This window comes from Sylvia atricapilla, chromosome 19 (genome assembly GCF_009819655.1).
Source record: "Sylvia atricapilla isolate bSylAtr1 chromosome 19, bSylAtr1.pri, whole genome shotgun sequence".
NCBI lineage: Eukaryota > Metazoa > Chordata > Aves > Passeriformes > Sylviidae > Sylvia > Sylvia atricapilla.
The window spans coordinates 7,072,380-7,085,410 of record NC_089158.1 but is presented as its reverse complement, the minus strand read 5'-3'; the positions used below and the strand labels follow the sequence as shown (position 1 = coordinate 7,085,410).

The window sequence follows — 13,031 nt, the reverse complement described above, 5'->3', positions numbered from 1 at the left end:
TGAAGCAGCTGACTCAGCCAGCAGATGGGGAGTTACAAACCCTTTGGCTGGAGTAGAAACCAGTTGAATCTGTGCTAATTCCCCCTTTGGGACATGGAAGTGTCAAGGCAGGACTGGACACGGTGGTGGCAACATCCCCCTGGAGCTCAGCACTGGGGCAGCAGAGCCCCACAGCTCTGGGGTGTGCAGCATCTTGGCAGAGGCTGGAGTGCTGGCACCCTGCTCCACGGAGGGGAGCAGAGGGAAGGCTGCTCCTGAGAGGCTCCTGCATGGATGGGAGCCAGCAGGGATGAGACCCAGCCCGGTGACTCTGCAGCACTGAGCTCCAGGGCCATCAGCCCCGGCCAGGCCCCTCCTCTGGGGCTGACCAATGCAGAAATCCACCCCAGAGCCAAAAGGCAGAGGTTCCCCTAAGCCTGGCTGTGGGTAGCACTGAGCAGATGTGCAGAGGAACTGGTGCCAAATGCTGCAGCAAGCACAGGGCAGGGCAGTGGAGCAGGGCAGGAGCGGGGTCAGGGCTGCAATTGTCCCCTCTGGGCACACTGGTGGCCCTGCCTGTAAGAGGAGAGACAAGTGGGGAACCTCATGGGACATGTCTGAGGCTGCAGGGGATGGCTCATCTGCCTGGGGTGAAGGGTGTGAGTCCAAATTGCTGCTTACCAGGCAGTAACTGCTTTGCAGGCAGTAGCTGCTCCCCAAAGACATCTCCAGAACGGCCACCCAGCAGTGCTGTGTGGTTTGGGGAGGAAAAAACCTCTTTGGTGTTTTCCAACACAGAAACCTGCACTTTGTGTCGAACTGCCTGAGTAACTGGGTCAGCCAGAGCTCCACGTTTCAAAAGGCTGATGGTAAAAGGGTGGTTTGGGATCTGAAACTAAGGTTGGAACTGGACATTCACTCGGGGAAACCAGAGCGTGGTAGGAGAGCACTCCTTCCCACTCAGGCAGGATTTTCTGTAGGGAGAAATCCATTTAAAGTTTATTGGAAAACCCTATCTATGCTATGAATACAATGCAGATTTTTAAATAAATAAATAGGAAGGATTTCCCTGAATACCTTTGGCTTCAAAAGTTGCCTATGGAAAGCTGTGGTACGTGGAGCTGCTGTGTGAGTATAAGAGCTGTTGTAAGAACTGCTTTCCCAGCTCTGGCCACACTTCCCAACAAGTTTTCAGTCCATTCTCATTAATTTTTTCCATCTGGACACTGTTCCCTTTGAAGAGCAAAGCTTTTCTTAAAAGCAGTAACTCTTCCAGAATACCTTCAAGGTAGGGGAAAACTTTCTGGTCACTGTACCAATTAAATGCACTTGACAGCTTCATTTTTATCACTGTGTCTTTTCCATCAGCAAGTGGAAATGATCCTTGTTAGGGGAGTAGCATCCCACTTTACAACAAGATGAATCCCGAACTGGGCATTTAAGGAAATTGTTACAGGCTGTTGAGGGAAAATCCCGTTTGCTCAGCACTCTCTAATTTGAAGCTGAATTGTTTTCTTTCATTTTTCTGTGCAGCCTTTCCTTTTAAAACACCAAGATCCTGCTGCACTCTGAAGTAGCCTCAGTGGCAGGAGAAGAGCGGGGTGTAATTTGCTGAGCAGCTAATAATGTACAACCCAAGGGTCTGGCCCCAAGGGCAAGGAGCCACTGATCCTGACTTCAAACAGTGTCCTCTGCAGCAACCCTGATGCTGAGGAGTGATTAAGGGTGGGAACAGAACCAAAAGGCTCCAGCTCTTTCTCCCACACTCAAAAGCAGTTCCACGGCTGGTGCGAGGGGTGGATTGGGAAACGTTCCTCTGCGTGGAAATGGCAGCGAGTTGTCTTTTCCAGGCTTTCCTCAAAGGAAAGGGGAGCATTGTCCAGGTGTTAATTTAACAGGCTGGAGGCTTTGAGGAGGAAGAGGGGCTGTTAGCACTTTGCAGCTGTGAAAACAAAGTCCAGTCTTTCCATCCCTGAGCCATGCCAGGGGTGTCACAGGTGATCTGACAGCAGAGAATGAATTTCTTGTGCTGCTGAATTTTAGCATAAAGGGAAAATGATCGTCCCCAGGGCCATAGGGGCTCCACAATGAAGGCAAAAGGAGAGTTCCAAGGATGGGTCTGCCAAGGTATGGCCAAGGATGGGTTTGCAAGCAGCAGTGGGTAGTGCTGATTTATTCAAGGAGGAGGGAGAATATCCGCTTTTCTTGGAAAGGATTTTCCATTGGACTTGTATACAGGCTCTGCTTAGCCCAAAGGACCCAACGGTCCTTGAACCCTAGGGCAGTCGAAAGGCTGAGAATAGCTCATGCTTTCCCCCTGGTTCTACTCAAAACAAGGCAGAACTCTGGTGAGCCAGGAAAGGGTTGTGGGTCTCTGCTCAGGGTACCAGAAGTGATGAATCAATCCTTTAACCACCAGAACATGTTGCATCTTTAAAAGTGCTTTTGGAAGAGCATTGCTGAAGCAATTTTTTTCCCTTCTCACTTTAAAAACTTTGGCTTTTCCCTTTTTAAAAATCTTTTGGCTTTTAATCATCCCTAAACCCATAATCTTGTTTGCACCTAAACAGGTGTATGAAGATATACATGGGTAGAGTTGTATGAGATAGGTTAAAAATGCAGGGAGGAAGGGTTTCTTTGCCCAAAGGTTTGTCTGCTTTTTCCAATTTTAGCGCCCAGTCCACAGGAGAAACAGTCCTTTAGTACAAGCTTTATAACCACATGTCATTCAGAAAAGTTTAGCTAAGAATTAAACTAAACATCCAATTTGGCTGCATGTGTAATGAATAAATAAAGCCTTTTCCTTTCATGTACCCGTGCCAAAGTCAACAAGCTCTATTAGCTGATGAAACAATGCTGACGCCAAATAAAAATACCCCTGACCCATCAGTATGGGCTGAGAGCTCGGCCCTGCATCAAAGAATGTTGTCAGAACAAGAAATACTGTCTCGACACCTCTGGGGGGAGGAAAAAGGCTCCCACTCCTGCAGCAAGGTGGGATCCCTGTGCTCTCACTGGGATGTCAAGGAGCAGCAAAACCCATCCCATAATTACTCCTATGGACACCTCTCCTTGTTTGTGCTGGGATGATTTGGAAACCCCTCGAGCTGCCAGGAGCTGGGACTGGGCTGTGGTGTTTGCTGCCTCCCCACGTGTGAATTCCCCACAGAACCTGAGGGATTTTTATCCTGTGTGCAAAACGCTGACGCTTGAAAGTGAAACTCCCAAAGGTCCCTGCTCAGTATCAAAGATGTGCCTCAGCATCTCAGAGCATCTCAACACCTGGCAGCACTTCCAGCTGTGCCACCCTCCTCCTCCTCCTGCCCAGGAGGGTGGGAAGGTGAAGGAACACCACATCTCCCTTCTGCCCCTTGGGGATGTGCAGCTTGGCCATTTCCCAGCTGTGCCTGCCCTGAAAACCCTTCTCCTTTGAAATCCACGTTCAGCTGCTCCGTGCCTGTGATCTTTGAAGTCTCACCTCTCCCTCGACATCCTTGGTTTAAAAGATCTGCTCCCTATTAGTCTTCAGTCCCACTTTCAGTTTCATTCAGGCTTTTATTTACTTATCCATCTGTCTTCCTGCTCTCAGCACTCCCCCTGCCCTGCCAGGAGGCAAAGTACAATTCATTTTTCAGGTGACCCCGCCAGGAAAGCATTGACATGAATAGGAACAGGTTCCGAAACTGTGGAAAAAAGCAAAACCCTTGACTTTAATAAGCAGCAAATCGCTTCCCAATCAGAAGGAAGCAGCCAGATGTGACCAGAATTGCTATAAAACACAAAGGACGGTCCTCCAAGTAACTCCTGCCATCTCTTGAAGCCTCCTGGTGCAGAAGTCTTGTGAGCACTGCTGGCAGTGGGCTGTGCAGCCTCGCAGGACACACTCGCTGTCTGACAAGGTCCTGACTGTCACCAGGACTCTGCCCCTGCCCTGCCCTGCACGGGGAATATGGTGCAGCTCATTCCTGTCTGGCTGCCTTGAGCATGGAGGGGTGTTTGTGTGTGTTCAGTTTTGATTGCAGCTGTCTGAGCAGGGCAGGAGCCCCGCTGGGCTGCGCTTAATTCTGAGTAAGGCGAGTTTAACTGCACGGACAGTGCCCCTGCTGTTTTGAAAGACACCTAAGAAAGCAATACAGTCACCGTAAGAACTTCTCTGCTGGAAAGCCAGGCTCCTATGAGAAGCCACCTGTTACAAGGAAATAATTAAAACCTGAGGAGAAAGGATAACGGGACACCAAAAGGCACCTGAGCAGGTTGGCAGCCAGGAGCTGCCCTGGCTCTGTGTGAGCTGCTCACCCTCTCCTCCGGCAGCGAGGGCCGGGGCTCGGGGGCTCTAACATCGATCCGTGGGCAGAGACATCGATTTTTGTCCAGCACTTCCTTAGTGCAGGGGGAGCAAAACTCCTCTCACATCCTCTGCGGGCTCTGCTCCCTCTCCCTGCACGTCGATAGGTGTCAAGTCACCACCCAGCAGCAGCGATGGAAGGGCCGGTTCTTGCTGATTCCACTTCCCACTGACCAGAAGGGGATGCTCAGCAGTAAGTGGCCACATGTCATTCTCGGTGACAGAGGCCGTGAAAATTTAGCTTGATGGCCTCCCAGCCCACAGCACTCCGGTCCTAAAGCTGTGTTGGAGCCTGGATCCCTCCTGCAGCCACCTCCTACTCTGTGCCCTGGGTGCTGGGTGGGCTCCTTGCTCACCTCAGCAAGGGCTGCTCTTCCACTGCTTCATTTTTATAACTCTTTAGTCCTCTGGAGAGAACAGCACTGGTGTAAGATGGGGGAGAAAGGGCCATGTATACAGTGACATCTCACAAACCCATCCCAAAAAAATCTAAAAAGTACCTTGCCATATATATTATTCCTGTTCTCAGCTTGGTTTTTCACCAGGGAATTGCTCAGGGACATTGCTGTGAGTGCTGGTTTCTGCTTTGGAAGGCGAGAGCTGGGCCAGGCTGGGGTGAGGCAGGGACAGGAAGGCAAATCCATGTTTTGCATTTGTGTAGCTCTCATTCACGGCTGTACACGGTGTTTGCAAGTGTTACAGCACATGGCAGGCGTACGCTACAAGGAAATACTGCTGGTGCCCAGAATAGAAAGATTTCAGCTCAGTATTGACTGAATCAAGAGATGCAGAGAGCTGATTGCAGTTTGTGTCTTTTGCTTCCTTGGAGGTCAGTGGAGCTGAAGTCTGGAGCATCCTTAACCAGAAAGGGTTTGGAAAGAGCTGCAGTGAGTGTAGTGGGAAGCAATCTGGTGTTCTCCTTTTAATCCTTCTGCAGTCAGTCAGATAAATAGAAATACAGACTGACCTATCAATAGTTAACAGTTTTATTTGCAGCCTTGGACTTAATCTTTCTTTTCAAACGATCTTTTAAAAGGAAAAGCTGCTACTTATCTGGAATTAGTGGAAATGTCTTCACTGGTACTAATGAGAGCCCTCAGGCTGGAGGGAACTGGGTAACTCACTGGCAGCATGTTCTGATGGTCATGAATGTTTGGCATCCCTTGGTGTTGAAGGAGTATTTTTCTCTTGTATTTTCAAGAGATGCCCTGTCTGTTTGGCCCCGTGGTTTTTCCTCAGGGCATTTTCCTGGCAAACTGAGGCATGGGGTAGCACTGGCAATAGAAAATGGGACTCCCTGCATTGATTTAGAGGGAGAACGCCCCTTCTCGTTATAATAAAAGAATAATATGCTCTTTCAGAAGACACTTCTTGTCCAGTGCTCAGCCCAGTGGAAACCCTGCCAGCATGGGCTGGCTCGGTGTCTGTCCCTTCAGTGTGTGCCTGGACCACTCCTGGGGGACCTTTGGGAGGGGGCATTACTGTTTTGCTCTTTGCTTTGACCCCTGAACTCTTTAACAATGTAAAGCCTTGTGAATTATAAATCAAATGCTCCTGCTGAGCTTTGTGGTGCACGGAATGAAATGCGATGATTAATATTTAAGAGAAAATAAGTTAAAGATTTTAACTACAAGGGCAAATGTCTGTCCACAAAGCCCTTTCATGTGGAGGCTAGAAGAGAGGGAGAAGCACATTTTCAGGGGCTTTAGTGAAATTTGTGGCTGTCAGACCAACTGCCAGAGCTGTGGTTGTGCAGGGGCCAAACCACCTCAGTGCCCTGCCCTTCAAACTGAGACCACCTACCCACATCCTATAAAATCCCAGCAGTGCTGGAGCAGCCCTTTGGGACGGGACTGGAGAGCACACCCCACACTTCAGCAAGCAGAGGAGCAGCTCAGGTTGTGTGCTTGCAGGGGCAGAGCTTCTCCAAAATCCAGACCTCACCCTGGCCTTGCTGAGCCCTCCCTGGCTCCTCCTCACCCTCCGCTTGGCACGGCAGCCCCATCCCTGCTGCAGGACTGGCACAGCACCGGGGTGGGCAGGGTGCCTTCTCCCTGCTCTGCAGACTGAGAGCTCCAGGCAATGGCTACTGTGGCCACCCTGACCCACAACGTCCTGACAGTGGCTCCTGGGCTGGACACCGCCTCCAGCCACCAGCAGAGTTTGTTCTAAGGCAGCAAATAAGGAGGGAAACACTTACATGGGTGCAGAACCTCTCCGGAGGGTCCCCACAGGTGATTCCTGCCGGGTCCACCCGCACGGTCACGTAATCCTTCATCCTCATGGCCTTGGGCTGGCAAGCATAAAACTCCCATGAAGGGCCATCGTCCGTGGTCACCCAGGACTTGCAAATGTCATACTGTCCCATGGCCAGGGGCACGCAGTGCACGAGGAGAGCAGCCAGGTAGAGCATGGCAGCTGCGGCCAAGCGCGGGGTCCCTGGGCGAGGGCAGTGCCGAGAGTCCCGAGGAAGGCAGCTACTGGGCTAGGGGTGGCTCTCGGGATCAGCATGGAAACTCCTCATCTAAAGATGCTCCAGTCGAAGGAGATCCAGACAGTAACAGGGATGATCCCGCTCTGCACGCTGGGTCTGGATGTGGAAAGTTCCTCTGGGCACAGAAGCCAACTTTGCAATTCACTTGATTGGGAAAGTTTTGGCCAGAGTTGCTGATCAGTGGTCAAAAGTCTTCCTTAACCTCATTTTTTCCCCTTTTATTGTACGAAAGGTCTTCCAATCAGCATGAAAATATCTAGAGGTGACTCCAGTCAATCAATACAAAGATCAAATTCTGAGCTGCTGATGAAATTTGATAGGAGTAAATTGGAGAGGCCGTGAGATGGTGCTGGATCAGGTTTTCCTCAGCCTTCTGCTCCCAACGCGTCGCTGTGGAAAGTGCCTTAAACAGTGTCTGCCTTAATTATTGGGGTGTTTGAACATTAGCATGTAAAATAAAGAGAGCATCTGGTCATCAGTACAACTCTGACAAGAGAGACTGCTTGGAGCTAAAATTCCCTTTTCCCAAAGGATGCTTGTGTCAGCGTGTGCCCAGATCCGTGGTGGTCCCAGCAGGTGCTGGGTGGTCACTGGGGTGACTGGGGCAGGGCTGGCCCTGGCTTATCCTGCTGTGTCCTGTGGTGGTGAGGATTCCTGTCCAATTCTGCCTTTTGGCAACGGAGCACCAAGTTCCCAAAGCCTTCAGCTGCAAGCCATGGGGCTACCTGAGATCTCCTCTCTCTTTCATGGTCAGGGCAAAGGCAGAGCTCATCGGCAGGAGGGACCTGCAAGAAATTGGAAGACAAATTAGGTGGCAGCAAGGGGGGACAGTTGGAGCAAGAAGAAGAACAGGAGTCCCTCAGGAGGCAGAGCCCTCAGCTGGGCTTGCCAAGCCACCAGACAGGTTTTTGTAACAGGGAGATATACAACTTTAATAAAAAGCAATCCATAGTAAGATGCTTATGGCTTTTCTGCTGTCTGGGAGAAGAGAAGGAGCGCTGCCCAATTTAAGGTATCTGCTCTGCAACAGCAGCTGGACAACAGGACCTCTAATGGGTCTTCAAATAATATCAAGAAGCAGCTATGGGTCATTAGAAGATGGAAAATATGTAGACAGAGTAGGGATAGACAGACAAATTGATAGTCCTAAAAAGATAAGCAAATAAATAAGACAGCTGGGGAGACAGATACATTGTCCAGCATCCCCACATATGATTTATCTGAACAATAACATTTAATAAAAAACAATTTAAAGTCCTAATAACATTTAGGTTCACCTAATACAAAGAGCAATGACCTTCCCAGTATTCATTTCAGGTTAGAACAACATTTCTGCAATTTTGTTGTCTTTCCAGGAGAGCTATAAAAATTGTAAGTAATTACAAAACAAAATGACAAAGAACTGAAGCGGGGAGGGGGAAAAAGCCAAACCCTCTCTCAGTATTAGATTCAGGAGGGAGATCTCATCCCAGAAGGTGGGAGGCACATATCCAGAACAGAAATTTACCTTTGGATAATTCCCTTCCTATTTCTTTCTCCAACTTTTCTTTCAGCATTGAGGCATATCTGCTTCAACAGCATGCTTAGCATTTGCTTTCTCATGAAGCTCAGTTAGTAAAGCTCAGAAACCCCAGGTTAACAGATGCATTGATCCGTGTTCGGGGGCTTCACACCACACTGCTACCATCTCCCTTTCCCCCCTTTTTGCTTGAAAGATTGTTGATTGAGATGAATGAGTTCAGAAAAGAGAAGCTGTCTCTCATGTTTCATTGCCAGCTCTCAACGAAGAGCCTGTTATAGCTGCGTTGGACCTGAATAAACTCCCAGGAAAAGAATAGACTGGCTGCTATTTTTATATTATGAGTAAATGTAGTAAAAATAATAAGCCACTGTGACACAGTGTTTGTAAGTCCTACTTACATCAGAGCTGTCTTTTCAGTGATAACAAGTCAGTTCCTAATTATTACATCAAACTGGTCACTGCCAAGTGCCTGATAACAGCAGAGAGTAAGAGACTCCAGTATTGTGTAGAAAACAAGCAGGGTAGTTTTAATGAGGACTCCAGTGCTGTTAAGTTTATGGATCTATTTTCTCAGCCTCAACAATTATATCTTGCACTTGAATGGCTGTCAGGGAAAAACCCAGGTAGAAAGGATCTATAATATCTATTAGTGTCTTGTTATGCTGGCTAAATGTCACAGATTCCCAGGGAAATGAAAATTTGCTGGGAAAAATGCATTTACTCTCAGTCCATCAGCCAGGCAAGCGGGTTTGGGGTGAAGTCTGTGGCTCAACACTCACTTAGCAAGTCCAGTCCCTTTGCAGAAATAGTTGGAGTGTTGCTCTGGAATGAGCCAACATACTGCAAACGGGGCAGAGAGGCTCCCCAAATTAAAGGTTTCACCCTGCTTGATTTGGTTTGGTTCTAAGAAAATAAATCTTCACCTGATATTATTAAGAAACTGCAGTTCATGGGAACAAATAGAATCAATGCTCTTTGTTCTCTTTGAAGAGTACTCAGCACTCACTGGGGACTGATAGCCGGAGTATTAAAAACACAAAATTAGATTGTGTCTTGACTTAGCTGGCTCCGGGTTTTTTTTTCTTATTATTGGATTAACACCCTATTGAAATAAAGGGACAACGCTGAGCAACAACTGAGCTGCTCTCGGATTAAGAGCAGAAAGTAAACTCAATGAAAGAGTTTTTAATTTTCTCTCAGAAGTGTTGCTCTCCCCGTGAACTCTCCGCTGTCCCCCCGCGCTGGTGGAGCGGGACTTGTTCTCCTCTTCCCCACGCTGCCCATCCCTTCCCCGAGCCCGGACAGCGAAGTTGGGGGGAGCCCGAACCCCGCGGAAACGCTGCGCGGCTCCCGGCCGAAATCCTGGAAATCCCCCTCGCATCCCGCCGCTCTCCCTGATGGATTCGCGGTTCCCGGCAAAACCCGGTGCCGCTCCCGCTCCTCCCCATCCTCCCCGGTTTCTTTTCCGCTGAAGGATTTCGGGGGGCTGCACGGGCTGGGGATGGAATCGGTGGGGCGGGAGGAGCCGGCGCCCTGAGCTGGGGGAACCTCGCCGGCTTCCCAAACTCCGAAGTGGGAAAATTAACCCCGATATCCCGCAGCGGGGGAGACGGGGATGTGCCGGGGTGGGGGACAAGAGAGCGGGACACCCCAGGAGAGCGTGGCAACAACTTGGGAGGCGCGGAGGGGACGCGCAGCGTTCGGGGCTGGGGCAGATGCCGGCGCTGCCCGCCCCCCCGGCCGCCCCCCGCTTTCCCCATCCCCGGCGCTGCGGGTCCTTACCGGCAGGGAGCTCTGCGGCGCGGGGCTCCCGGCGGAGCAGCCAACTTCGGGGCCGGGGGAACCCCCCCAAAACCAAAAACACTCCCTCCAGCCCTGCCCTGCCCTGCCCAGCCCAGCCCAGCCCAGCGCGGCGGGCAGGCGCTGCGCCGCCGGCCCCCAAGGGCAGATGGCCGGGAGAGCTTTGTGCAATCCCGGCTCCCCTCGCAAGTTAATGCCGAGGCTGAAATCCCTTTTGCTCTCACTTTCAATCACAATCGGAGCTTTTATCTCCGTGCCTGATCCCGGCTGCGTAACTTCCTCTGTGCAGCTTTAGCACACACCATCCCACCGGCGGCAATGGGCTTCTTAAAGGTGCAGGAGGAAATGCAGGGAGGGGGGAGGAGGAGGAGGGACGGAAAACCACCCGAGGAAGAGGAGGATGCGAGCGGGAGCCTTCAGCCCCGGCGGCCCCGCGGCTCCCGGTGCAGCATCAGCGCCGTCCCGCTGCCCCCGGCTGGATAACGGCAGCCGGGAATGCCGCTCCTCGGGGCGTCTCTTTTATTTTTTTTTTTTCCTTTAAGAGCTTAAAAAAAAAATTAAAATCATGAGCTCATGTTTGCTCGAGAGAGGGAAAAAAAAAAATCTCCAGTCACGAGGGTTTCCCCACACGTGTAAGTCCTCGCTTGGTGTGCCCTGAATATTTTGGGGAGGCTTCTGCTGGCGAAGATGCTGTAAATGAGGCTGCGTGCGTGTGTGTTGGGGGAAGAGGGGGTGGTTGGAATTAATAGGATAAACAAAGCAGGAACTCGGAGATGGGGAAATCAGATGGCTGGGAAATGCTTGGTACTGGTGGGAATGTGTTGTGAGATTTAAGTGAAGCAGGTTTCGCTTTGGAAAGGTGGGGGAATGCTGGACTGTAAGGTGTGCCAGCACCTTCCAGGACGGGGCTGGAGAAGCAGCTGGGGTTCCTTAGGTCAGCTCTGTTGTGTCCATGCTGAGGGGCAGAGGAGGCTCCAGCTGTGGACAAGGTGGATAAAACTGTGGCAGGTAAAGGTCCAAGTTTTCCCTGCACCGGGCAGCTGCTGAAGACAGAATTCCTGAGCAGCGACAGGTTTTTGACACATGGATAAATGACAGCTCGTGGATAAACGACAGTTCATTTATGGGGAGGAAAACCAAAGAATCACCACTGCCTCCTATGTGTGTATACAACCACCAAAAAATGACTGCTCTTTCCTAACCAAGAATTCAATAATTTCTAAGCCAGAAAATGTATTGTCCATCTTAGACGTGGTTTGAACCTCACGCACTCAGTATTTTGTTATATGGTTTCCTTTGACCCATTGCCCTGAGGTCTCTGGGTGGCCTCTCCCATACAGGAGTCCCTGGAAAACACACGATTCATCCTGCAACCAGACAGAGCTGATTTAGAGCTCTTCTGGGAAACGTTTCCCATATTCTGGAGCATAAGTGAGATTTATGAAATGCTGGCATTGTGTCTTGACTGTGGCCCAGCCTAAACACAACGCTGATGCACAGGGTGGTCTTTACCTGCAAGGATGTCTTTGATTCTGGCTCAGTTTCCACTCCAGGACACGGTCCGACACTTTCCACACGATAACTTCTTCTGTAAACACTTCTTTTACAACAGCAGTATAGCTTAAGTGAGAAGTACTGGCTGGGAATCCAGGGCTGGCTAATATTCCTGGATTTCGCTTTGTGCCTTTAGGTCTGCTCTGTAGTAATGACTCCCCTGGAAATTCCCCACGTCTCCCTTATTACTTCTTTATTAGTTATTATGGTACAGTAACAGGATAAAAAGGAGTTGGTATTTCATTTTCATTCCCTCTAATAGCCACGGCAAAGACCAAGTGGTGTGCTGATTATTGACATCAGAGTTAAGTGATATGCACGCATCATTAGGTTTCAATTGGAAAGAATAACGGCACAGTGTGAGTCGTCACACTTCTAAACTCCGTGGCATTTAAGGAAAAACCAAAGTCGTTTTTCACAGCCCTGCAAGCTCAAAAGATCACAAGCCGGCAACAATAGTCGTATAGACACAGGTAAAAGGCGCTAGCTCCAGGCAAAGCCCCGGAATTAAGCAGTGAGTGTGATCCCCCCGGGGAGGCCGGCAGCAGCTGTGGGGCTTGTCCAAGGTTACACCACGATTCGAGGGATCCAGGAGCAGGCTCGGAGGATGGAAATCACCCAGCTCCTCGCAGCTCTGTCCTGATGCCGGGAAGGACAGGGATTGTCTGTGGCACTCACACACCCGGGAGCGGCAGCGCTGCTGTCACAGGCTGGAGGCGACGGGGAAGAGTTGGAGTCATTGTTTCCTTTTAGACCATTTGCATCCTTTCGCAAATACTTTTTTGCGCGTTTTGCAAATACTTAATGTTGGGTATAAGTTTTCTTCTGGATGAAATTTCCGTGGGGAGGAAAAATGGATGTGTTTTTCCTCGAGGGGACATCTCAGCTCCCTCCCTCGTGCCGAGCGCTGCCTCCTCACACGAGGAGGAGAACGCGGTTGAAAATCAATGGGTCTGCATGCAGATTTAATTACTCCAGCGTAGGCAGGCGTGGAGAATAAGGCCCTTAATATTTAATACCGCCTCTGCTCCCAGAGGGATCCCCAGGGCCCAAGGGCCAAATGTAAGCCCATTAAAATCAGGTGTAATTCTATTGACATATGCGGGCTCGCACCTGTTTATACCGGGGCTGTATCTGGCTCCCTAAATCTAAATGGCAAACGGAGCTTTTGACATGCGCGGGAGAAGAGGGAAGTGTTTTCCCGACTTGGGATGGCAGAGGATGTTCTGAAACAACAGAAGGTAAACGTGACACCTCGCAGTCCCTGCTAGCCCTGGCGATGAGCTCGCTAACACCTCAGCTGAGTTGAGCCTGCTGAGAGCGATCCGAGATCGCTG

At 50.3% G+C, this 13,031-nt stretch overlaps 1 protein-coding gene across 2 annotated transcripts in view; it reads right to left on the bottom strand.

Annotated features, from left to right (window-relative positions):
- NTNG2 (netrin G2) overlaps positions 1-10,188 on the bottom strand; it is a 46,402-nt gene extending 36,214 nt beyond the window's left edge. Inside the window, exons 1-2 of one of the 2 annotated variants that reach the window (XM_066332797.1) lie at positions 10,123-10,188; positions 6,525-7,603 (exon numbers count right to left, since the gene is read on the bottom strand). In XM_066332797.1, coding sequence (XP_066188894.1) covers positions 6,525-6,737 — 213 coding nt within the window. In that variant the 5' untranslated portion in view covers positions 6,738-7,603; positions 10,123-10,188. Of the gene's footprint in view, positions 1-6,524; positions 7,628-10,122 lie in introns of those variants that run through there. The other variant, XM_066332796.1, reaches the window with a different exon arrangement.
- Between the last annotated feature and the right edge of the window lie 2,843 nt (positions 10,189-13,031).